This window comes from Poecilia formosa, unplaced genomic scaffold, assembly GCF_000485575.1.
Source record: "Poecilia formosa unplaced genomic scaffold, Poecilia_formosa-5.1.2 Scaffold77, whole genome shotgun sequence".
In the NCBI taxonomy this organism is placed as follows: Eukaryota; Metazoa; Chordata; class Actinopteri; order Cyprinodontiformes; family Poeciliidae; genus Poecilia; species Poecilia formosa.
This window is the reverse complement of record NW_006800016.1, coordinates 1942232-1967109: the sequence shown is the minus strand read 5'-3', so window position 1 is coordinate 1967109 and position 24878 is coordinate 1942232. Positions and strand designations below refer to the sequence as shown.

General features: G+C 38.9%; 3 protein-coding genes and 1 long non-coding RNA gene across 5 annotated transcripts in view; 2 read left to right on the top strand and 2 right to left on the bottom strand.

Moving 5' to 3' along the window:
- The first annotated feature begins 1603 nt into the window (after positions 1-1603).
- Positions 1604-2523, top strand: LOC103140899 (HRAS-like suppressor 2). The gene is made up of 3 exons (XM_016673413.1): positions 1604-1789; positions 1971-2094; positions 2303-2523. Exons 1-3 carry the CDS (start codon positions 1736-1738, stop codon positions 2521-2523), a joined length of 399 nt encoding a protein of 132 aa, XP_016528899.1. The 5' UTR covers positions 1604-1735.
- A 2011-nt stretch (positions 2524-4534) lies between these two features.
- alg2 (ALG2 alpha-1,3/1,6-mannosyltransferase) lies at positions 4535-8207 on the bottom strand. The gene is made up of 5 exons (XM_007556222.2): positions 8045-8207; positions 7416-7587; positions 6574-6711; positions 6281-6448; positions 4535-5626 (listed from the first exon to the last, which is right to left on the bottom strand). Exons 1-5 carry the CDS (start codon positions 8083-8085, stop codon positions 4886-4888), a joined length of 1260 nt encoding a protein of 419 aa, XP_007556284.1. The 5' UTR covers positions 8086-8207; the 3' UTR covers positions 4535-4885.
- Positions 8208-8458: 251 nt separating this feature from the next.
- sec61b (SEC61 translocon subunit beta) lies at positions 8459-13616 on the top strand. The gene is made up of 4 exons (XM_007556225.2): positions 8459-8614; positions 9477-9574; positions 12261-12365; positions 13130-13616. Exons 1-4 carry the CDS (start codon positions 8612-8614, stop codon positions 13215-13217), a joined length of 294 nt encoding a protein of 97 aa, XP_007556287.1. The 5' UTR covers positions 8459-8611; the 3' UTR covers positions 13218-13616.
- A 3104-nt stretch (positions 13617-16720) lies between these two features.
- The window catches only part of LOC107836694 (uncharacterized), a 56088-nt gene continuing 47930 nt past the window's right edge, over positions 16721-24878 (bottom strand). Inside the window, exons 3-5 of one of the 2 annotated variants that reach the window (XR_001662638.1) lie at positions 24223-24399; positions 16913-17036; positions 16721-16800 (exon numbers count right to left, since the gene is read on the bottom strand). This is a non-coding gene — a long non-coding RNA (uncharacterized LOC107836694). The remainder of the gene's footprint in view (positions 16801-16912; positions 17037-24222; positions 24400-24878) is intronic. The other variant, XR_001662637.1, reaches the window with a different exon arrangement.

The following is a 24878-nucleotide window of genomic DNA, read 5'->3' as shown; positions in this document are numbered from 1 at the left end:
TCAACAATATGCTCAAAGTCCAATTTCACTTTTTTATTGAACCTTTACCAGTACTCCTGTTTCTGTATAAAACTGTACTGAATGCTACAAACTTATTGAACCAATTCTATCTCTGTAATTACTAATAAAATTATTGTTTTCAGTGCTGGAATGTGACATCTTTGCAGACAGATCTTTGCAAAGTTTTACTACTTTAATAACGCTATAATTTCATCAGATGTAATCAGTTATTGTTACATTCACATTTATTAATCCTTTAAGATAATCTCTTAAAAAAAGAATAAAAATACATAAAAAAAGACAAGTACACTGACCGACAAGAAGTAAAAGTAGAAATATGATATGACAGAATTTAGGAGGTTTCATCAAACATTGTGCATACTGTTTAGATGTTTATTATCATACGCTGTCGTAGTTTTCCACCATGTAGGACAAAAAGGTTAGTTTGGGTCTTATTCGAACAGACAATCTTCTTCCTTGTGCTTGATATGGCAAACAGAAAGCTGCCACTCTTTTATAAAGGCCAGATTTGTTAAATGTAAACAAAATCTCCCACCTGAGCTTTGGATCTCTGGAGCTCCTCCAGAGAAACCGTGGGCCTCTTGCTGCTTCTTCGATTCATGCCCTCCTTGCTCAGTGTAGACCCATTATAATGTCTCGGTAGTTTTGCAGTTTGACTGCAAAGCTACTTTTTCCATATTTACTAATTAGCTCACAGAATACCGAAGTATTCCTGAAGACCGTGGAATTTATTTAAGGGTATCAATGTAAAGGGGGCTGAATACAAGCGTAAAGGAGCATTTCACAATGCACGTCATGAAAATCTAGCAGCAGAAGAGTCTGATATCGCAGTTCTAGACAACTGGACTTCATTCTTGCATGTTTTTAAAACCAGTTTGTTTGTTTTTTAATCACCTTAACAAAAAGTTAAAAACTTAAATACTTTTTTTTTTCAATGAAAAATGATTCCAAACACAATACTTACATTGATTCATTTTTTTTTACAAGGAGCACCTGCAGAATATTAATTTTATTTTTGATTAGGCTGGCGATGTAATGCTTTGTTTTAACAGGAACTGCTTAATAACTTAAATTATTTCAATTACCATAATATCTAATTACCTGACTGTTTGCCAGATAGCATCGGTCTAAATACCCTCAAAGCAAATATCAGGGGTGTGAAAGTGGGATTTTGCTTTTCCTACAATAAACCTCAGCTGATTATTAAAACAGAAAACATTAGCAATCAGAACCCGCCAGGCTCATATAAATGAATTGATCTGAAATATTCCACATGGTGGATCTTGGTATTTATTTTAAATTAAACCATAGTCAGCAGTACTAATTGGACCAACGGGGACAAATAATACCTGTAGCTGTGGAAAACAAGTGGCCACACCGTCGGCTTCAGCGCCTGCCAGCTTTTGAAATTGACTATGAAGGGGCGTCTGAATCAATACAAGATGTGAGGACTGAAAACTTAAAGAATTACTTAAAACCAATGAGATCTACAAGAGAAAGACATTTTTTACATGCCGGACACTGAGGCTGTTTGTGTCCACCTGATAGAATAAACACAAATAGAACACATTGCTGTTTAAAAGTTAATTATTAGGCCCGATATCATGCTGAAGCATTTACAACTGAGGGTATCTGGTGCTAAAGAACGCATGTCAGATGATACACAACCCATTCACAGGAAAACAGTCGACCAGATGATATCAAGCCTGCAGGTATGGACCGCTTAGGAAACTGGAGCAGCAGTTTTTCCCAACTCACAACACGAGAGGTTAGATATTTTTTAACATGCAAAACATTTTAAAAAATGTTACTTTCTTCATGAGCTAAGAGGAAGTCGTGAAAAAAATGGCTGTAATTTTGAAGTCAAAAGACAATGTTGCACAATAAAAGTGACGTGGAATATCAGTGTCAGAAAAGCAGTGATTTCTCTCAGTTATTTTTCTTTTCAGGTTGATCGGGGTGTGTCTACCGCAGAGACCGGAGACCTGATAGAGTTTGTGAATCCATGGTTAGGATTGTCTCTTTGGGGTGTTTATACTGGAGAAGGTTATGTCATCCACTTTTGGGTGGGAGGTAAGAAATAATTCCACATTTTATTTGAACTATTTAAAAAAAATATATTTGTTCTTACCTCTCGTCATATGGTAAATTTGCTTTAGTGAAAAATATTTGTCTCAATTTCAGATGAAAACATGACGCAGCAAGCCTGCCGCAGCTTCCTTCAGCTGATGGCTCCGAAATCTAAAGGCGGTCGGGTCCTGAAGAAAACCGGAATCAGCAGGCGGCGCATCCCAGATCAGGGTCAACAACCACGAACACAACCTGACTGCATCTCCACCAGAGACCGTCTGGCGTTGCTGCGAGACTTTCCTGCATCAAGAGTTCAAGTACAATCTGCTCAACTTCAACAGCGAGCATTTTGCCGAATTTGTCCGATATGGGCACGCTGTGAGCAACCAGGTTGGTAAAATACTTAATGTAGGTCATACGAAATACGAGTGACGGGTCAAATATGCCAAAATTAAATATTATGATTAAATTTAAATAAAGCTAGAAGTAAATGTATTCCATAAATTAAAGCCTAACTATATCATTATTACAATTAATTACTTGACCGAATAATTAACTGCAATATTTGTTAAACTTATTGAAGTCAAATCACGGTTAATTTGTTACTGTGAACCATAAAGTAATGATGAATGTGGTCCATCGGTCTGCTCTAATCTGACTGGTTAATCTGCATAGGAAGTCCACTTCATGCCAATCATCTAGATTATTGTGGGGAACACCTCATTGCATTTAATACAGGATAAAAAATAAATAAATTATGATATACTGCAAAATTATTAATGAGTTAATTAAAGGTGTAACAATGACATTTAATTATTTGGTATTTTATATTGGTCTTTTTTTTTTAACAAAACTAATGAAACACATAAATTGTGGCACTTTTGATTCTCCATACAGTTAATAAGAAAATAGATGTTTTCAATGTTATGCAACTGCTGATTAAGAAATGCCCCTTTTTTTCTGACTGCTTTTTAGTTTTATTTGAGAACTGTGTAAAAATCACAGGAAAATAAATTTATTTTAGCAAAGAAAAAAAAACACTAAAAACAACTTAATTTCACTGTGTTCTTCCAACAGATCCCCTTCAAAAATAAGAACAAAGCTCATTCAGACACAACTCAGGCTCTCCAAATGATAATGGAACAGCGAATGGAAGCACAAAGTTAAGATCTCCTGTGTTTAGTCCTGCAGTGATTAAAGAGCAAAATGAAACTTCCTTGCTGGCATTTTTTTTTTTTTTGGAATGTTTTATTTACAGCATCAACAATGTATCTGTGCCTTCTTACTCCCCCACAAAATCCGTACAGAAGTCTATTAAAGGCCAACAAATGCACCAGCAGAAGTGGGACTCTGGAGATGGGGGAAACTATGTGTCTTCTTGTTTATTAAGACCTCAAGAATGCCAATAGGAGCATTTCTATACAGTAAGAAGCCAGAGGAGGCCATCGCGGAGACACAATGACCTTCTGCTATTCTCCTCATTGATAATGACCCAGACACAGGCTCACTGCCCATCTAATAAAGCCCAACTCTCCATCATCTGCTAATAGCCCTTTCTTGCAGCCGCAGGAGTCACGAACAGACCAGCGTCCTCTGAATACAGGAAGGGGAACAAAGCTGTGGACGGACAGCAGAAAAGCATCCACCTATCGATCTGAGATGGTGCGCTGCCCGATGGCATGCGGTGATGACTGCGCTGCTCCTCTTCAAAAAGACACAAAAACAAACTGTGCGTAGAAGGGGGAGGAAAATAATAATAATAATACACAGTGCAAAACATTTCACGCAACAATCAATCCTCGTTGGAGACTCATTTCCCAGGCTCTCGGTTGCCATGCTGCGGCACTTTTTCCACAGTTCCAGACACACAGACACCTACGAAGGTGGTATTTTTTCCGGCAACAGGACAGGTAAACTAATTTCTCATTTCTTAATTGGTACACGGATTCCATCGCTTTCGCGCCTCGCAGCAACCTCTCATGGGGAAGGCTGATTAATTGTCCTTGAAGTACTAATAATACACACCCAGCTCAGTTCACATACAGACCTGTGCAAAAGTTTCCAGCCGCTCTTTATATTGTGTTTTCAGTGAGGCAGACATTCTTGTAATCCTTCAAACTGGTACTGACTAATAGTTCTTCAGCCTTTCTGGAGGTCTTTCATTGTTGTTTTTTGGACTTTTGCTCATTTTAATGCTCATTTTCTGTCCAGTCATGACCACGACACATACGGTGATTTCAAGAACTGGACTAAAATGAGTGGAAAAGCTTTAAATTAATATTCTAAGAAAAACAACTGGAAGTTTAAAGAAATCTTGCTCAACATAATTTTATGTGTAAAAAAAAAAACACAAAACACTTCAGGATCCTGGAAATTAAAAACAAAGCAAAAGTTAAGCGCAGTAACATCCACATGACAAAAACACACAAAATCTTAATGTTTTTGGTCAAGTTTCTAGTACAAATATTTTAGTACACTTGAAACAAGACAAAACTGACTCATAATTAACTTTCCAGCACCAGATAAGAGCTTGTTTTAAGTCAATAACTGTTTAAATTGACAAAAAAGTACTAGTTATAAGTGAAATAATCTGCCAGAGGAGCAAGACATTTTCCCATAATAACCTGCCAGAATATTTTTCCCATCACTAGTAATTTTTATCCATATTAATGAATTATTGACTTCCATTTCTTGATGAGCCTACACCGAAAACAGTAAGATTTTTTTTGTTTTGTTTTTGAGATGCCGCAGTTGTTCAGCTCCACATTTTCACAGTTTTCGTCCTCCCTTCCAATCACTTGCTCAGCTGGACGATATACCCATAGAGCTGGTTTGAGAAGGCCTGAAGAGAGAACCGCTCCTCCACCCTCCTCCTCCCAGCTTGTCCCATGTCCCTGCGGAGGCGTGCGTCCCTGATAAGCCTCTCCATGGCCTTAGAGAAGGCCTCGGCCGTGGGCTCGCACAGGAAGCCCGTCTCCTCGTCAGCTATGCTCTCCAGGGGCCCCCCGGAGTTCACGGCGATAACAGGGCAGCTGCAGTACATGGCCTCTACGGGGACGATCCCAAAGTGTTCTCTGCTGGGCGTGTACAGCACTGCGGTGGCGGTCTGCAGCAGCACCACCTTCACGGAGTCAGAGGGAGAGCGCATAAAGGTGACGCAGTCCCGCAAGTGGAGCTGCTCGGCCAGTTCAGTCAGCTCGTTGTAGTGCTGGACGTTCTCGGTGACTCGGTCATCGTAGCCCCCGGCGACCACCAGGTGAACACCCGCTCTCTGAGCGGGCGTGAGGCTGCATCTCAGGACCGCCAGAGCCTCCAGAGCGAGGCCCAGGTTCTTCTTTCTCTCGTATCGGTTCAGAGACAGAAACAGGTGGGTCACTCCCTCAGGAAGCAGACCCTGCAGGCCCTGTGCTTCCGTGGACATCTGATCGAACGCGTTAGTGTTGAGGGACGGGTAGAGGACGTCGGGCTGGACGCGGTTTAGACTGCAGAAGGTCTCCCTGAAGACGCCTGCAGTGAACTGGCTGTTCACTAGAATCTGAAAAGAGAAATTACAGGAAAATATTATTTATGTCGCATCTCTAAGAGTTTCCTTTGACTTTGTTAGCAGCTTAAGGACTATCGTCATTCTACATGGCTTGAATGGTTTCTGAGCTTTACCATGAATATCATCTCAAAATAAACTAAAATAATCCACAAACCTTATGGCTTTATTTGAATTTCAACAAAAAAAAATACAAATACATTTTTGTCTTTACAAATGAAAGTTTGAAGACTTTCATTTGTGCATTAATTTTCACCCCCTTTCACTGTGATACCTGAAAATAAAACCCAGTGCAATAGCTTTCTAATAAATGACCACTCCATTGACTTCATCACTCCTAAAAGACATCTTGGGGTCTCTGTTTGCAGTCTCTCAGCTTCAAGGGGTTCCCACAAATGATTGTTGGTGAGACAAGATGTCAGGAGTCACCTTAGCGGTTAGTAAATCACCTGAACAAACTACGGCTGGAACCTTCTGGGGATGAGTTTAGTTTTTGGCTTGTGCTTGGCTATGCTTGATAATATTTTATGCTACAATTAGATGAAAAAGACAATGTGTGGTTTTAACCAGGAGTGCATCCTAAAGGTTTTTGTCAGAGGTTCAAATCAGAGTCCTATGGAAGGAAGCAATTTTTTAAATCTTAATTACCATGTCAGCCATGCCAGTGGTGCGTTCTTCCATCCAGTCAATAGGAGCTCTGTAGAGCTTCTTCAGGGCTGACTTCCTCTGGGTCAGCAGCTGGTCTGGAAAGTGACAGTAGAACAGAACTTTCTTCCTGTGTCGGGACAACCGCAGCACCGGTATACACACCGACACCTACAGAAAAAAGTAAATAAATGTACACTTGTGTTAAGCCATAGGATTCGATGCAAAACAGAAGACGCCACTGCTGAAACCTCTGAGTTTCAGTGATCTGACACTGGCGGCTTAAATAAACTCACCTGGTCACAAAAGATGACATCATACTCCACACCGCTCAGAAAGACCAGGTAGAAGGCCACATAAATCATCCGGAGGTACGCACACAGAGCGTGCAGGTAGCCGAACACGCTGGTGGGTAACCAGTCGCCAGCACACACCTTTAATACAATTACATTTATGAAAGAAATTTGGACCATTGAAAGTCTTGAATATTTGTTTTTCAGACAAAATCTGTTCAGAGTTTATGAAAACAGGAAGCTAAACATGGCCTCAATCAGCTGCTAAAACAAGACACTGATCACAAACACACATCCAAACATGTTTTGGAGGAGATAAAGCAAGCGAATATTGCACTTATGGAATGGCTCTGATCTAACACTATTGAAAAAAAGTGAGACCTGATGCTGAAAAGCCTAGTGTATTTAATGAAACCCACCAATTATTATGAGAAAAGGGCAAAATAAGCAGCCAAAATTATTCCAAAAGCTTGTTGATGGATACAAAGAGTGTGACTGAAGTTTAACTTGCAAGCAGACATTTTAAAATCAAACTATAACGAGAATCCATAGCTTTTTACCCTAATGTGTTATTTTCAGCTTGTTGGAGAAAATCTATATTAAAATTAAATTAAAACTTGTGCACCAATGCATTTTTAAAGCGAATTGATGTTGTATCGTCACCCCACTCTGGAAAAAGAATAGCTTAAATTAATCACTAAAAGTTTAAAAAATATCTAAGATTTTCGAGTCGATCATCATCGACTCGAAAATCTTAGATATTTTTTAGATATGTAAGTCTAAGCTGTACCGTTTCTTTTATTTATTTATTTTTTACAAAGACACCAAGATACGTTTTAACATACCACAGGAAGATCTGGGTCTCGGGTCTCCGAGAAGCAGTGTTTTGGATCATAATGGGCGGTCCAAATCTGAACACTGCATCCTTGAGACTTTAGGGCAACAGCAGCATCAACCACCAGTCGCTCTGCACCTCCAATACCAAGATCCGGATGGAGAAACACCACCCGAGCCATTCTGCACATAATAATTACACAGTGAATTTAGAGTATGCATTTTGTTAAAACACTGTTTTACAAAGTTAAAGTTGTTTATACTTTCTGCTAAATAAACTAAATCCAACTACATAAAAAGAAATGAGAATGTCAATCTTACGACTTTTGTGTAATCAGAACTGAAATATACAAATGAGACATTTAAAGTAAAATCCTAACTTAAAACAAGAAGCAGACCGCACACATTTAAACACGTCATATAAATTTGTGCAGTTACCTTGTCTTTAATTATAGGTTAAAGTAAGAATGCACACTGACGGATGAAAGGGTTGCTTCAGCCAAAGTTTGGCATTTTTACATATGTGCTATTATTGACACTGGCTAGAAACCGTTTTGCTAAATTCACATAACCTGACGAGAGCTGTTGCAACCAAAAGTCCAAAAACATTCAACAAAACGTGAAATACGGAAATGTTTACCTTTCAATTTCTCCACTACCTTGCTCAGTTTTAGAAACCATCGATTAAGCTCGCCTGATCTGCCACCACTATGATGAAGAACTGACAGTGAGCCGCCATTTTGGTTCCGATTCACTTTTGCTTTAAACTCATTTGAGTTCCCCATTTGAACCACAATGGCGTCAGTTTCCTACAGTGGACCCTTGTGAGACACGTCTCTCTCATAATCAAGGAGAAAAAGTCATTTGCCTTACAACAATTGGTAGTTTATTATGTGCATGTTTTTTTTCTAAATTGAGAACACATTTTAGTTATTTTTTCCACTAAAAATAAAAAACATAAAGCTGTGTAAGTTATTATTTTTCTTTTCTTTTTGTGTTGGATCAATTCAGTCAGTCAGGCTTCTACTCGGTCGCCCTCACTGGTCCTGAATTTAGCTTTCGTGTCCCTTTTTAGACGTACGTCAGCTTTGTGAGCTCTCTTCAGAAGTTTTGACCAATTTGCTCACAATCTGCATTTTTTCTGACGTGGATATCAGATTCAAAGGAGGCTCCCGCTTTAGACCTGCATCAAAAAACATAAAACAAAATGGTAATTTTCTTATTTCCGTCTAAAAATGTGTGTTTTATCTAGCTAGCTTAGTTACATTCATTTAGTGCCAGTGGTCGTTTTGTAGTTAGCAGGTTAGCTGAGGACGTGGCCGTTCTTTAGAGATTCATGCAATTTTTATACGATTTCCTTATATAATACTTAATGTATTAACATGAATTATATATATATATATATATATATATATATATATATATATATATATATATATAATCACAAGACTACAATTGCTGTGGTTAAATTGTAATCACAGTGCTACGACTTTTGCTTAAAACTAACCTGTTCTAGTGAAGGCATGTATTTTACATTTTATTATAGATTTTATTAAGATTTATTATAATTGAATATGTCTGGTTTGCCTCAATAGGCATGTTTACAGGTGGATATATTTTGTTTTTCTGTCATTTAATATGGAGATTAGACAGCTTATGCTAGATTCCCAAAACTAAACTTTCTCACAAATACTGGATTTCCAGAATGACTTAATTTGTAATCTAGCCTTTAGTCTTCAACATTATGAAAGTGTAAATAAACCAATATTTACTCATTCAGTACACATGTAAGCCTCTTCTGTAACATTATATTTGGGACTAAATTAATATTTTTGTGATCATTACTCTGGTTAATGTTTGTTGGTACGTGATTGGTCTGTAATATTGCACTTTTTTACTTTTATGCAATCTTGTGTTAGAATATTATTTTAAAAAATCATCAGACACCTTTTAAACCCTCTAATATTGTTGTTTAAAATGCATGGCTTTGAGATTCTGAAACAGTAATTGACCAAAGAAATGGCTGGAAAGCAAATTTATTTCACCTAAATCATATTTATCTTTTGTTGTAGCCTGGACCAGCAGCAAGTGCTACTAACGTTGGGGCGTCTAGCCGTTCCCCCAGTAAAACAGTGGCTCCCCGGGCTGCAGGCTCTACAGTCAGGCAAAGGTATGTAGTCTAAACTTTACAGTCATGTCTAAAATACGAATTTTTATGCAAGAAACTTTTCTTTCTCTTCACTGTAAGGGGACATGTTTCAGCAAATGTTAGTGTAAGGTATAATAATCCATGTCTACATTATTGTTTAACTCTGGGATTTAAAAGAAAACTTTTTTTTTTTTTTTTTTACTACATAGGTAAAAAGGGCTCATTTGTTAGCGTGAATCTTGAATTTATACAGTTAATAATAACAAAATAACTTATTTTCTTGCTACAATCTTTTCACATTACTGGCTGCTGTGTAATTTACGTCAAAACAAAAAATTGTTTTGCTGTTTAATAAAGTATGTCCATCCAAACTATGGCTGCACAATATTGTAAAATTACCTGTTTGTGATATCAAATTAACACCAACTAAATAGGTAACATGACCCAACCTTGTGACGGTTTTGGTCTTAATGGAGTTTAAAAAAGTAGAGCAAGCTCATTTTAGTGGGTTTATTAGCTGGGCTATCTGCTCAGGAAGTCAGCCTGTAGTTGGCTGCTTTGAGACATATCGGCCATAGATTGGCAACTGTAGCTTTAAAACAGTGTTGGTGCTTCTTTAGTCTCCACTCAATAACTGTTTGGTTTTCTTTTTACAAACTGAATTTTTTTTTTAAGCTGCTGAGTTTTTTTTTTAATCTCGTGAGGGAATGAAAAGCCCTTAAATGCACCAAACAACTGGAGAAAACTCTGCTCCCTCGGGCACTTTTTCCAGTAACCCTCAATTATGGGTCGTACTCAATACCAGCCGATGCCGGGTTGGAAGTTTATTGGGTGGTTTAGACATATGCTGCAGTAGAACATCTGATTCCCACTTTACTTTGGGCCAAAACTTGTGCTACGTTACTAGCACTAGTTTTAGGTTTACAGTAATATTTACAGAGTTGCTAAGTGAGTGCACTTGTCAAAATTAAAGTTGGATGATGCACTTTACATTACACCGATGTGTATTATTGAATATTTTGGCAATATATTGTAGGTATTCATGATAAATCTGCATTGACATCCATAAGTAAGTACTGGGGCCAGGTAGCGACTCCGTGGTAACAACTGATGTTTCTTTGCATCTCGTTGCCGTTTGTGGGGAGTTTGGTTCGCCATGTAGTCGTGTTTGACAGAGATAGTGATGCAGTGAAGTATTGTGGAGTGTTTAACTGAAGTAGAGAATCAGTGTCGGCTGTTTCGTTATTTCTTCACTGTGTAGAGAGGAAGGGAAATGGATGGATATTGGCTATCAGCTATAAGAGCAATGTTAATATCGGCTGAAATTGTTATATTTGTGCATCTCTAATATCTCGCCTTATGTCAATGTTTTTCTCACTCATCTTTCTCATGTGTCATTATGATGCTACAGCACTTTTAGTATATTGGACTTAATCATCTGTGTCTGGTGCTGTTCCTCCTCCAACTGGCTGAATAAATTCATGCTACTTGTAATGTGATTTCCAATAAACGGTGAATTCCAATCAGTCTTTGGTGATATTAATACTGTTCACACTAAAGCTTAATCCTGCCAGTTCACACCAAATCATCTCAACGTTCTTTCCAAGATTCAGTTGTGTAATTATATAAGCTTTAAGTTAAGTTTATATCAAGTCAATTCATTCCATTACAGTCATATCTGTTCAACTCAAATCCATTCAAATATAGTTAAATTTTAATGCATTCAAATTAGTTTTTTTTAATGTAATGATTATATAATTTTGCAAAACAATTTCTTCTAAGGAACTCAACCTGTTTGGTTTTCTTTAATGATGTTGCTAATTCAGATGATGATGACTGAGATCTTGTGGAGCCCTAGTCAAAAGTCTCAAGTTGAGGTTTTAACATATAAAGAAGGTATAACTCGTTTGTACCTTCTTTCTAATCTGCAAATTAGGATCAAAATCAACATTTCAATAACAGGGTAAATATGGAATAAAAAAGCGAAAGTGGAGGACGTCTCTGATGGTTGTGTCTTCTGACTCTGAAATTGAAAGTTGCCACCTGTAACAGATTTTTGGACAATTATCCTTTATTTCCATCAAAATATTGACTTTATTTTATTTTTTCTCAAATGCATAGATGTTATATTATTAATCATTTCTGATCACATTTCCATTTTGATTCTTGTTTTTTAATGAAAAAGTGAAAGTAAAAGCCCTGCTCCAACTGTTTATTTTCCAGCCGACTTTTTTTTAATTTTTTTATTTTTTTATTAAATACATCAGGTTTCAAGTGGTTAGTTCTTGTGTGGCCCCCCCTTCATCGATTAAAGTAGATGGATGTTGTCGTGTAGACTTAATCAAAGTGTAATCAAAAGGCTCGCTGCAGCTTCTCTCTCATTATTACCCATTACCACCAATCCTCTTCATTACCTCATTAACCTCTGTTTAATCTGTCCACAAACAAAGCAGCCATGAATCAGTCTGCTTCCTAGTTATATTAAGATTAAAATCTTAATTTTTTTATTTTTTTTTTATTATTTTTTTACTGTTAATGGTTTTTAAATGCCAATGATAGCAGGAGTGTAGCTTGTACAACTATCGATTACCAATTTGACCGTCTTCTCTTTTCTAACTAGTTTTCTTGCTGGTTAGGAAATGTGTTTTGTAAAATGTTTTTATAGTAGGTGGATTGAAGTTGTTTTTCATTTATGTCTCCTTTTTAGAAAAGCCACCAGCAGCGGCGCACGCAGCGGAGCCAGGACCACAGGATCTGCCGGCACCGGCGGCATGTGGCGCTTCTACACTGAAGACTCACCAGGACTTAAAGTGTGAGTACCACTTATAAAAAAATAAAATAAAATAAAAACACCCTCTGTAGAAGAATCGCTCCTATAAACTCGCATATTGAGTCTGACATTTTGACATGCTTCACTTAGAGGTGCTAATCTTCAGTATTTCCGACTCTTGGGACGTTAAATGACAGGAAATTGGGCAGACGTGACTCTCTGCTAAAACAATTGATGCCTCCGAGTTTGGGACCTTCTTCATGTGCACGCAGTTATTTGGTGGCGCAGTGCATGCTGGGAGAACTCTGATCCTCCAACTTATGTTCTGCTGAATCCTCGGCTCTGATATTAGCGAAGGCATCCCGTCTCCTGGCCATAAACAGTCGCGGCTGATCAATGGTGCCGTGGTCGTTATTGAGTGCGTCTCTCCAGCAGTCGAAGGAGGGCAGTGGTGGCCATACAGTGGTGTGTATCGAGTGCGTGTTTGTTCCTGCGTTAGACGCCAGCCTCAAAGCTTCATTAAAGGATCCACTCTGAAAGGTCAACTCAATTACAGCCTTCTGACGGGGGGGAGCAGGAAGGAGGGGCGGCGCAGGCGGAGGTTGGCATGGCAATGCTGCTACTTAGCAATGCGCTCCTCCGCCCCACCCCTCCTCGCTCTCAGAGCCTCCTTCAGAGATGAGAGCCCCTCCTTGTTTCCAAAACTCATCAATAAAATCAGATGCTCACCCCTGGCTGGAGCCATTGCAAGTGATGGGATTTGTGTGTTAATCTTGGTTTTAATCAGTGTCTCATTGTTTTGTCAGCGGCCCTGTACCTGTGCTGGTGATGAGCCTCTTGTTTATTGCTTCAGTCTTCATGCTCCACATCTGGGGGAAGTACACCCGCTCCTAAACTCCACCTGAAGACATCCGACATCTCAGCTTCTTAACTCTTTGGACCTGGACCAAACAACGAACGAACAAGTTTCCTCCTTTGCCATCACTACAACTCTGAAATTGGACTTTTGTGGCCATATTAGTTCACCATCTGAATCTGGATCAGACTATGGTAACCAGAATGCAGCTTTTACTCCCGAGGTTAGAGGGATGAAGCGTTGAGGACGCACCTCAAGACTTCAGAAGTCGGGAGCAGCACGTTTTCCTGCTCCTGCTGCATGGAGGACATTTGTGTTTTCAGGCCCCCTGTAAACATTTCTCCTCATAGCCTGAGCTTCATTTTTTTTGTTAACAGCATTTGTACAAAAATTGATTGTAAAGTTGTACAATAAAAAATAAAAATAAAATAAAAAGGTTTGAGTTGGTTATTTTAAATTTCCATAAGATTAAACATTTTGTCAAAATGTATTTTCAGATATTTCTCGGAGTTGCTTTAAAACTATATTTCGAATAAAACTGCATGTTTTTATAGACATTTTATTCAGGATTTTAGGAGTGTTTATCAAAGCTTTTCAATTTTGTTCAAACTTGTATCTTATGATGGTCATATTCATTCTTAGATCCATAAATTAAAGACTTATTCAGGCATGAAAGAAAAGAACAAACATATGGCAGCAACGAATAAAGCTGAAATTTGCAGAAGAGTGAGATTAGCTTTGGAGTGCCACTCTTTATATAGTGTTTCATGAGGAGAAAGAAGTCAGGAAAAATGACTGAGTGCAGCAGCTTGGAGATCTAACAAACAGGCATCCGATGGAGTAATTTAAAAGCTCTCTGTGGCATGTCCAGTCTGTCTGCATTTCAAATGACCATTGTGACATTAGGTACTTCCAAAGACAAAAATCCTTGTTAAAAATAATTTATGCTTTGGTTCAGCTCACTGTGCTATGGTACGGGCAGGTATTACCCACCAGGTTATTGTGCAAGTCTTACTTTTCTCCTTACATTCTGTCCATATTTGACATGTGAGGTTAACAGTAATTCAGTAATTTACCTGTCAAAGTCCCATCTTGGACACTCAGTCACACCACTCACTGCTATTCTGTCTGCATTTAGTTGTATGGTATATCTTCTACCCTAAAACCTCACTTTAAACTGAAGCTTCAAGCATTGTTGACATAAGAGAAGGTAAAATACAAAGAATGCAGCTGCATTCTTATGTTTTTCTCATTTGGCTCAGACACTCAAAAAAAGAAACCATTGCTGCTGAAGTTCATCCAGATGAAAAAGCAGAAACAACATTTAGATTTATTTAACCACACGATTTGCAAACCTAAGCAGATATTTCTTTGGAGTTTTTATTTTTTTTATTTTTTTTTTTTTTTTTACTGTTATTTTTTTTTTTTTTTTACTGTTAGAGGGTGATTGAAAAGTAAACTGCTGTAAAAGAGAAACTTTTCCTAAACTGACAAAGTTTATGCTCACAAACGACTCCTTGGTCTCTGGGCTGTCTCTGCTGGCTGCACCACAAACTGAGCTGTCTTCTCTCAACTTTAGGTTGTTTGCCTTAAACAAGATTTCTATTGGTCAAGAAAGTTGTTTTTTTGCTCAGTACCATTGGGTGTGACAGGCTTCTTGACGTTATCCATATATGGATGTGCTTCCTCTTTTAAAGAGCGACTAAAAGTTTTTTTGTTTTGTTTTTTTGTCTAAATTTTAAAAGTAATTTACTTCCTATCTGAAACACAATGTAAAGACTGATTTGGATAGAATTTTGGTTTCAATTTCTGTCTCTGCCAAATCTTTCCATTTCAAATAAATTAAAGTTTTTTTTTGCTTTTTGCTTAAATTATCATAAAATTCACCTTCTGGCCAGGCATTCCTCTGGTTCAGACACAACAACTACTAAGTTGTACCAAGTTATTAGGTACAACTTGATAGTACTGAGTTGGAGCTCTGTTTACCTTCAGAACTGCCTCAATTCATCATAGCATTGATTCAGCATGTATTTAGAAACAATTCCCAGAGATCTGTGTCCGTATTTATGTGATCACATCATGCAGGAGGTGATGCAGATTTGTCGTCTGAACATCCATATGAATCTCCCTTTTCACCACATGTTAAAGGTATTTTCTTGGAATAAGATCTGGCGACTGTGGGATCCACCAAAGTTCATTGAATTCATGGTTTTATGTTCCAGAAACCAGTTTGAGGTGATTTGAGCTGTGTGTGCTGGGATGGACATGGTGTGTAGCAACAGGCTGCACCACAACTAGTCTGTTTATTTCTCTTTCTTTTATTCATCTAAAAATGGCCTGATATGTAAATTTCATCAGATGTCCCCCACACTGACAGTACTGTGCTTTAATTTACATTTAAGCAGCACTTTATTTGGCGGTAGTGCTGCAATATTCAGGTTGGTTCATCTGCATGTTGCCTCTGCCTGTCTTGTCTGTCCTGAGGGGGGCGCTGCAGACCATTTTACCAACCCGTCCTGAGTCAGCATTTCCTAACTCCAGTGTAAAACTGTCATCGCTCAGGAAAGGTATTTCCACTTTTACACTATGTGTGACTCTTAAAAATGATTATTATCGAACATTGCGCAGCATAAACTGTTTCTACAGCCATGTTGAACTTTAAGTGTCCTCTGTAATTTACTTCTGAAGTGACATGATCAAAAACGCTATTCTATTTATCAGTGTAAACCTCGGACAAGTGGACTCGTCGTAGCTTCTTATTTCGCAGCTGTTGGGGTGTTTTTGGTTCAACCTGCATCGCCAGGCTATCCGTGTTGAATATGAAACCTCCAGCTGCCGTGGCTCCTGAGCTTTGTGTTAAACGTAGCATTTCATGCCTGTTCACTAATTCATCCTGTTGCTATGGCCCTGCTTTCCGCGAGGCTCCCATCGTTCGTGGCATCCCTCTCCCCGTCGTCCGCACAGAAAACACACACACACACACACACACACACACACACACACACACACTGAGATGCGCTGACAAACTCCGTGGCCCAATTCACGGTGGCACAACACGACAGTGGGCCAGAATAATTCAACGACAACAATTAAATATGAATCAGCCGCTGCACAGCTGCCCCCTCAGAGATCAGGAGTCAAACAAGCGCAGGCAGAGGGTGGAAAACCGCGGCCGCCCCTGTTGCTGCAACCTGTAGTTTCTAACTCCTCCTGGCAGCATCTACACCCGTCAACTTGATGTTTCCTTCTAGGGTCGAGCAGTGAGGAAAGCTTTCCTTATTCTTTGTCATGCTTCTTATTGTTACGACTATAAACTTGGATTTTGTTCAAATTTTGTGTGTTAAAACCAACATAAAGTTGCAAATGTGGGAAGAGAAAGGAAAAGGAAGCATGGATTTTGCATTTTTTTTTTTTTTTGCTGTAAAAATATGAAAAGTGAAGTATGTGCTTATGCAGGAGGAAATTTATGATTTTAATCAGCAGATTCTCCCACCTGAGCTGTGGATCTCTGCAGCTCCTCCTGGGCGACCACGGGCCTTTCGGCTGATTCTTGGCCAGTTTGAGTGGAGGGCATTTTCTTGCCGTGTTTACATGAAGGGTCGAACGGTTTTCTATGTTCTTCTGTTAAGAGATTGATTCAACATGAGGCAGTCACGAAAATGAAGAAATGTCAATCTTTACTTAGGGTTTGAGCTGCAGTTCTACAAACTGTGGTTATAATGTTTTGCCTGACCTACAGCAGATTGTGTTGGATCTCAATTTTCCATGACAGGCCTTTGTAGACAGGTTGGACAAATGGATGGGTGGGTGTAGGAAGGAGTGAAGGAAGGCACATGTGGGGAAATTTCTCCAGTTTTCTATAGAGAAAATAATAAGAAAAGATCCCATAAAATGTAAATCATATGTTGGCAGGCAAAGCACAACTGAATATGTCTTTTTTTTAAATAAATCATAGTTGGCAAAGTCTCTTATTGAGATTGTTCTAATTTTTAATCATTCAAGTAAAATAACATAGCAAACAAGAACAGAATTAAGTTTTCCCTCACTATAGCTTATTTTGTAGAGATCCTAAGAATCACCCGCTCTCTTATTTCTGTGTATAAAAGTATTATTTTCCACTTCGTCAAAGACTAAAGAGATCAATGAATACCAGTCACGCACCAACAATCACATTCGTCTATATAAACCCTCCTGAATGCGTACATGTTGAGATGACGTTTCGCTTGTGGAAAAAAAGAAAAAAGGAGAGGAGTGAGAGACAGGAGGAGGAAGAGATAAAAAGAGGATGCAGTTCTTTAAAGCACCGCCGCTCCGAGTCTTTTCACCAGAAACCCATATCCTGTGAGGAAACCACATGTTTTTACAAAGGATTGTTCCTGACGTAGAAACGGGTTCATTCCAATCACACCTGGTCCCAGAGTTGGGTACTAACTAGTTACATTAAATCAGGTACATTTACTTGAGTAAATTTTCAAGGGGAAAATTACTTTTGGAGTGTTACGCTGTACTTTTTACCTTAACTATAGTATTTTTAATATGAAGTATCACTGCTCTTACTTGAGTATAATTTCCGAATACTCTTCCTGCAGTGAGTATCTTGATTGAATGAAGAACAAGCTTGTTTTCACACACACACACACACACACGCACGCACACACACACACAAAACACACACCTGCCGTTTTTCTTAAAGTTTCATAAATTTTATATTTAAATAAATTGATTTTGAAAAAAAAAGTTTGAATCTGAATTTGTTATTTTGTATTTATGTTATTTATATGAATTATTTAATTCTGGTCTTTACAACACCAAAATTTCCACATAACTTTATATTTGCATTTGATTATAGATTTTTTTTTCTATATTAAATGATTAAGGTTTTGATCAGTTTCTCAACTTTTTTACCAAATACTTTCTTTTACTCTTACTTGAGTAATTTCTTATATGACTATTTTTCACTTTTGCTTGAGCAAAAATATGTTGAAGTGGTCCTACTCCTACCTGAGTACAGTTTTTGGGCTCTCTACCATCTCAGGCTGCCACCGGAGGGTAAAACATAAAACTATTAGCAGTTTCTTGGGAACCAATGTTTCTCTGTCTCTCATTAAAAAACCTACAGGACTGATATCAGTCCTGTAGAAGAACATCGGATGCAGACATTTTGAGATTTGAAAGTTTCCTTTAAAGGCTGAGCAGATCTCCACTGTTGCATGCAGTTATGTCTAGCATGTGTGCAAACGGCGATATATATTTTTTAAACAGATCACCTGGTTGGTAAAGCATGGAATGGATGGACATGCGGCTGAAATTGATCCGTGCTTGATGCCCAAAAGCAGAAACCTGCACACAGACCTGTCAGAAGATGAATGTACAGAAAGTTTTTACATCGATTTTCAGCTACTTTGATCAATTCTAGTTAGAAAGAAAAAAAGAAAAATCTTAAAATATTAAAGGCGAGGGCTACATTTGAATGAAAAAGGGGAAAACGTCAAAGCCTAACAACACCTTGGCAAATCCGACCTATGAGGAAGGCAGCATATTGTTGAGGGGACATCTTTCTTCGGTCCGTCACAAAGCACCTAGTTGGACCTGAGTGACGTTGGCCCAGCCCGCCTTCTTCAAATCAGACAAAAATGGTGCCAAACGTTGGTGACACGTTTGTGCTGATTGGTGCAGCAAAAAAATTCACTGGTCCAGCTATCATCTTAAAGATATTAAGAAATGTTTCCAGAGGTCATGAAAGGTCAACCAGCCCCTCCCACCTTCTGCAGATCAGACAACATTGGTGTCAATCGACTCGACTACGTTTGTGCTGGTTTGTGCAGCAAAACTATTTGCTTGTGCTGCTTTGGCTTTGAAGGTATCAATAGAAGCTTAAAAGTCAAAAGGTCGACCAGCCCACCCCCACTTTTACAAAATCAAAATGACCTTTAAAATTTCATCAATATATTCAAAGCCAAAGCAGCACAAAACAAAAAAAAAAAGCTAAACAAACCAGCACAAACGTAGTCAAGACGATTGACACCAATGTTGTCTGATTTGAAGAAGGTGGGAGAGGCTGGTTGACCTTTCATGACCTCTGGAACCATTTCTTAATATCTTTAAAATGATAGCGGACAAATGAAAATTTTTGCTTCATAAACCAGCACAAACGTCTGAAATCATTTTTGTCTGATTTTGAAGATCGTGGGGTGGGCCGACTTCACTCAGGTCTGATTTGATGTGAGAAAAGTAAGAAATGAGATTATGTGTTGTTGTTTTTTTTTTTCCTTTTCTGTCTCCAAGCTACAGCTTCCACCAACAACACACAGACTATTCTTAATAAGAACCATTCATACAAATTACATGTATCCAATATGTCCAGCTGCTGCGATCACAAGACCTGCAGCCTGGCAGTAAACTGTTATCCTGCGGGTGTCACCTCTCAGCCATCAGCAGCTTAGTCTGATCTGCTGAGAGGCGAGAACTTGCTCACTGTAAAGTAATCTGACTCCATATTCTGCGATCCGGGCCACATGGCTGCTGTCATATGAACTGTATGTGGGTCACAGCCAAGTGAGAATTTGTGAATGTGTGTACAGCGTGTGCCGGACGCTTCCAGACCGTTCCGGATGAGGATTCTCTGCTCCGTCAGACAGAAATAGTCGGAGTCGACGTGAGTCTGCTCCATTCAGAAACTCCTCTCCCAGACTCATCACCAAAGCTAAATTTGCTCCCCGTCCACTCGGTGTACGCAGCATGGAAGAAACTGAAATTAATTTTCAATTGAACGATATTAAAGTTTATTTAATTTTCCCAAGGGTAAAATAGCTAAACCATAACCCAACAGTCCTTGTTTCATTTCAGGGTACAGACATGTCTAGCACCAATTTTAAAAAGCAATTTCCGGCTGTTGTCAGTGATTGTAATCAGTCATTTTCCACAGCTTCACACACATGCATTTTAACAAGCATTAGACATTCATAAGGAGGATTTCAGTTATGTTGTTTATAAACCTAAAAGTCTGCAGGTGTAGCAGCATACCCTGACTCGCTGCTAAATAAAAATGCCACATGGATTTAAAGAAAATGAAGAGAATACATGGAAATATCCATCCTTCCTTCCAATGTCTTCCACCTACATATGAAATCTGGCTGTGGGGGCAACAGGTCCATCCTCCAGATCATTCTGGGGAAGCCCAAGGCGTTCCCTGGGACTCACAGGCCCGTCTGTGGATTCTGGGTCTTCCTGGGCTCTTATCCCAGTGGGAAAACATCCAAAGGGATTTCCCCTGGGGACATCCTGACCAGAACCACCTCAACCGACTCTTCTTGATGCGAAGAAACAGTGGCTCTTAATTTGAGCTTCCCCTGGATGACGGACCGGTAAATCGAGAGCTTTGTACTTGGCTCGACTCGTTCTCGACCAGAGCAGCGGACTCGGTACTGCAGTGGAAGTCCCGGTCCTTCTGTCCATCTCCTGTTCCATCATCACTCATGAACAAGATGCCAAGACACTTAGACTTCTCTAGAAGTAGAGATTGACTCAAAACCCAGAGGGGGCAACCCACCTATCCTTATACATGTATAAGTATATTTATAAACATTTAAAAGCGCCTTTTGATTTCTTTGAGGGAAAAGGGTTGATTTTCTTGCCTTATTATGGTGCATTTATTAAGTATAATTATGTGTTTATGTTCAGATGTGAACGTTTACAGTTGGCTGTGTTCATCTTCTTTGACCTTTTTCACATTTTGTCCTGCTACAGGCTGAAATACATTTTATATGGATTCTATATGAAAGAGCAACACAACTTAGTGCTGAACTGTGAAGTGGACAGCAAATGGTTTTCAAAAATAATACAGTTTTACAAACAAAACTCTGAAAATGTGTCATTCTCTTGTATTCATCTCCTTGAGTTTATCCTTTGCAAGTTTCTGTGGATCCAGAAAAAGAAGACAAGCTCTTAATGCTTTTTGCTTGGACTCTATTTACTGATTAGGTCCATATGAGGAACCGGTCCCACTGGATTTTATTTAGGAGTGTCAGAGTTATGAAGCCATCCCCCCACAAAAAAACTAACATTTTCTCTCTTCTCAACATTATGTGGGTCTATGACATAAAATCTCAATATAGTGCATTGAAGTTTTGTGGTTGTAATGTGACAAAATGTGAAAAAAGGCAGGGGAAGATGCACAGAAATAATGTAAAAGTGAGGAAATAGATTGTCTAAAAATAGCAAGACAAGAAAAATCGAAAAGGAAAGTTGAGATTACTTTATGATACAGCCTCAACTGCCAAAGTTAAAAGCACAAAGGAAAAAGGAGTCAATTACACAGACACTTCAAAAGGAGAAGAAGAGAAGAAGAGAGACACGGCACCTGAGTCGTTTGGAGAGAGTTACGAATAACGGCAGGAAGATGGAAACAAGCAGAGACGGTCGACGGTGGGAGAAAACCAGAAGAAAATTAACAGGTCTGTTGTGATGCATGAAAGGGCTTTAAAGGATGGAACAATGTGGAGGCTCAGGCGAACACGCAGATGAGAGCTGGAGAAAACTTTAAAGGAGCAGAGGAGGAAATGTATGTCTTTGTGAAAAGAAGGCAGCGTTACACAGAAACCAACTGTTTAATTATATTCTTAGTTATTTGCAAAGCCGCTCTGTAGCATATCAAACTGAGTTCTTTTAAGTTGTTTTGTGTAAACAGATTTTTTTTGGGGGGGGAGCGAGGGGGCTGGGGTTACAGTGAGGTGAATCCCCAGTCTCAGTACAAACTGATCCCTGCTGCCATTTCACACACTTTCTCTCCTATGAGGCTGCGTCAGGCCTGGTGATGCCCCGTGTGACCGCCGCAGAAACACAGGCTACGCCAGCTGGGCCATGATGTAATGAGCATGTGTCCGGCCCTCTTTACAGACACGGCCCCTCTCACCCATCATGTCGGACCGCTGGGGACAGCGTGGTCACCGGAATAATTTAAGGAGAGGACAAACCCACCGAGCGGAGCATCTCCGGTGTCAGCCTTGTGCTTTCTAATATTAAAGATCCCTGGCCTGGGTGTGAGTGTGTCTGTGAGTTGTTTATGAGCGGGGTATTTTTAGTCGATTTTCCACTCCTTGTGCAGCGCTGCAGGCCAGAGAATGAGGAGAGAGGTGAGGTGAGGTGAGGTGAGGGGGGTGTAAGAGAGACGGTGTACCCAGGGATCACCTGGCTCTTGTGTAATAATAAAAATCCTGTTTTATTCAAACTTTGTCAATTCCCCTCAGGGTAGGAAACTAAAAATGATGTTTATCTTTATTGCTATTGCAGTAAAACACAATGTATCTGAGCCAGGATTTGTAAAAGGCCCATCTATACATGGCATACTTCCAAGTGTGAAGCTTGTGTGCATACTAAAGATGCACGGTATTTATACTGCATCTGTGTCTGATTCACACAAGCAGGTTTGTCGGCTGCAGGCGGTGTTTTTTTAGTGGCTTGTGCTTGCAGGAAAATTTTCTGAACAAAGATGAGAGTGGCTGCATGAAGTCAATGAAGATACAAAGAGATCTACAAACGTCCGAAAACCTTCAGTTGTCCAAGGGAAACGTGAAGGTGAAGAGGGGCGTCCAAATATACATCTAAATGATTAACAACAATGTGATTCCATGAGAGAAAAAAATTAAGTCTTGGAAGGCAAAGTCCAAAAAATTCATCAGAAAAACTGTGGGCTCATTGAGTTGTCTTCACAATCTGATTGGTTGGAAGAATTTCACTGGGCAGAGTGGAAAAAGTGAGAAATTTCTTCAGACAAAGACTGAATCCAGAAATTGAATCAAAGAGTTCAATAAACTATAAGTTTAATCCTCTGGATTCTTATATAACTTAATACACGTCGTATTTCATTTTAACATTTCTTAAAAGATTTTTTTGTAAAGTAATTAATCAAAATCACATTTTATTACCTCTCAAAAATCTTGCATTTACCAGGCCACTGTATGAATATTCACTGGCAGAAGTTGGAAACCTTTGGGTTTACTGACCTTTAAAAAAGCTCTTCCACCTAAAGCTCTTCCGCTCTTTGGTGCTTTAGGTGATTTACAAACAACATGTTGTTGCTGGAAAAAAAAAAAAACTGCAACTTTTTAAAAGCAATAAATCTGTGTACATAAATGACTAATTCAGTCATCAGACATCACTGTCTGTCTAACTGCTGAACCAATAAATTTTAGCTCAGCCTAAAAGCCTCATGATCTTCCTGATGATGACTTCTTCCTCCTCAGCGGCTGCTGCTGCCAGATTTTTGATTTGCATACTACAGCTAAATAATTTCCAACACACTCTATAAGAAGTGATTTTTTTCACTCGGTCACGTCTGTCAAAGCATGTTACTGCCTGTGTACGGTGTCCGTCTGTATGGTGAATTATGTAACCTAAACACTTGAGTTGTTGGTCCATCAATCAATCAATCTATCAATCAAATTGTATTTGTATAGCACATTTCAGCAGAAAGGCATTTCAAAGTGCTTTACATAATAAAAAAAACAGCATGTGACATTAAAAAAACAGTAAGAAAGAGAAAAATATTTTTGAAAAAAAAAAGATGAAACGCTGTTTGACAAGGACCCCAACCTCTAGGTTTTTAGTTGAAACGCCGTCAACTGGGACTCTAAACCCCGTAGGACTTTAGTTAAACGTCATTTAACTGGGACTCTAACCCTCTGGGACTTGACCATGACCAACATTTTTATTTGTGGATGAATCTCATGATTTCATAACTGTTTGTGTCCTACAAGTGTTCCTGACATTTTAATGGGCCCGTAGGCCGCTAATCCACACAGAAGACAAATTATGTTGGAAACTAATTTTATTCATAAGTTTCCCACAAACTATGTCAGCAAGCCTCAGAACTTCCATTTATTGTGTTCTGCCCTGAACAACACAGTAGATTACATAAACTACTAACGCCATGCTTTTTTATTGTGTGGATTTGTGATTCCTCCATGCTCTTTTGACCTGTATGAATAAATCTGTTACACATGAAAGCTGTCATAATTATCTGATCGTTCTCTCACAGGTGCCTACCTGCTGCGTCTCCCAGTAGGGAGTTCACTCTTAATGCTCCGGCAGTAATCAGGATAACCACTTCAGGGCTTGCAGACATTTGAGCCCAGGCATGTCAGGATGAATGGATAATGGTCCCTTCCTCAAGCCATCATCTTCAGGTAGCTTCAGGGTGAGGTGTGGGTTTGTTGAGATCTTCTGTCACAGGAAAAAAATATATATATATTTGTATGTTTACCCAGGTTTTTTTGCTGCTTTCTCTGGTGCTTTGGATTCTACTGTATTCCCTGCTGCAAGCCTGGATGTTTTGATATCCCTTAAGCTCTAGAAGGAAGAATAAAAACTTCAATATTAGAAACATGCAACTAGCTGCTAAAATATAACAAAAAAATATAAAAAAATTTCTTTCTTCTGCATTGCCAATAATAGCTATAGCAACATATTTCTGATCCAATTATTATTTATTGTGTAACGTATTGAGATGACATTGAAAGTGACTAAAACAGAAAGTGGAGAGCAACAAAAGAGTGAAAATTAACAATTTAGAAAGAGGTTGGAAAAAAATCCAACAAAATCTGAAAGAGGACCAGGGAAGTATCATTCGGTTAAATGTCAATATTTTTACCTGTCTATGCTCGTAAGTAATTTATAGGTTATACGTAACATAAAAATCTCTG

What these genes read in the sequence shown, in the direction of transcription:
- LOC103140899 (XM_016673413.1), top strand. Translation starts at nt 1,736, where the DNA reads ATGGACCGCTTAGGAAACTGGAGCAGCAGTTTTTCCCAACTCACAACA. An exon ending in CCCAACTCACAACACGAGAG is followed by an intron (nt 1,790 to 1,970) that starts GTTAGATATTTT and finishes TTTTCTTTTCAG; the next exon opens with GTTGATCGGGGTGTGTCTAC. An exon ending in CATCCACTTTTGGGTGGGAG is followed by an intron (nt 2,095 to 2,302) that starts GTAAGAAATAAT and finishes CGGAATCAGCAG; the next exon opens with GCGGCGCATCCCAGATCAGG.
- alg2 (XM_007556222.2), bottom strand. Translation starts at nt 8,085, where the DNA reads ATGGTTTCTAAAACTGAGCAAGGTAGTGGAGAAATTGAAAG. An exon ending in GGTAGTGGAGAAATTGAAAG is followed by an intron (nt 7,588 to 8,044) that starts GTAAACATTTCC and finishes TATTATGTGCAG; the next exon opens with AATGGCTCGGGTGGTGTTTC. An exon ending in CCACTGGCATGGCTGACATG is followed by an intron (nt 5,627 to 6,280) that starts GTAATTAAGATT and finishes TTCTCTTTTCAG; the next exon opens with ATTCTAGTGAACAGCCAGTT.
- sec61b (XM_007556225.2), top strand. An exon ending in GGCTCTACAGTCAGGCAAAG is followed by an intron (nt 9,575 to 12,260) that starts GTATGTAGTCTA and finishes TCTCCTTTTTAG; the next exon opens with AAAAGCCACCAGCAGCGGCG. An exon ending in GACTCACCAGGACTTAAAGT is followed by an intron (nt 12,366 to 13,129) that starts GTGAGTACCACT and finishes TTGTTTTGTCAG; the next exon opens with CGGCCCTGTACCTGTGCTGG.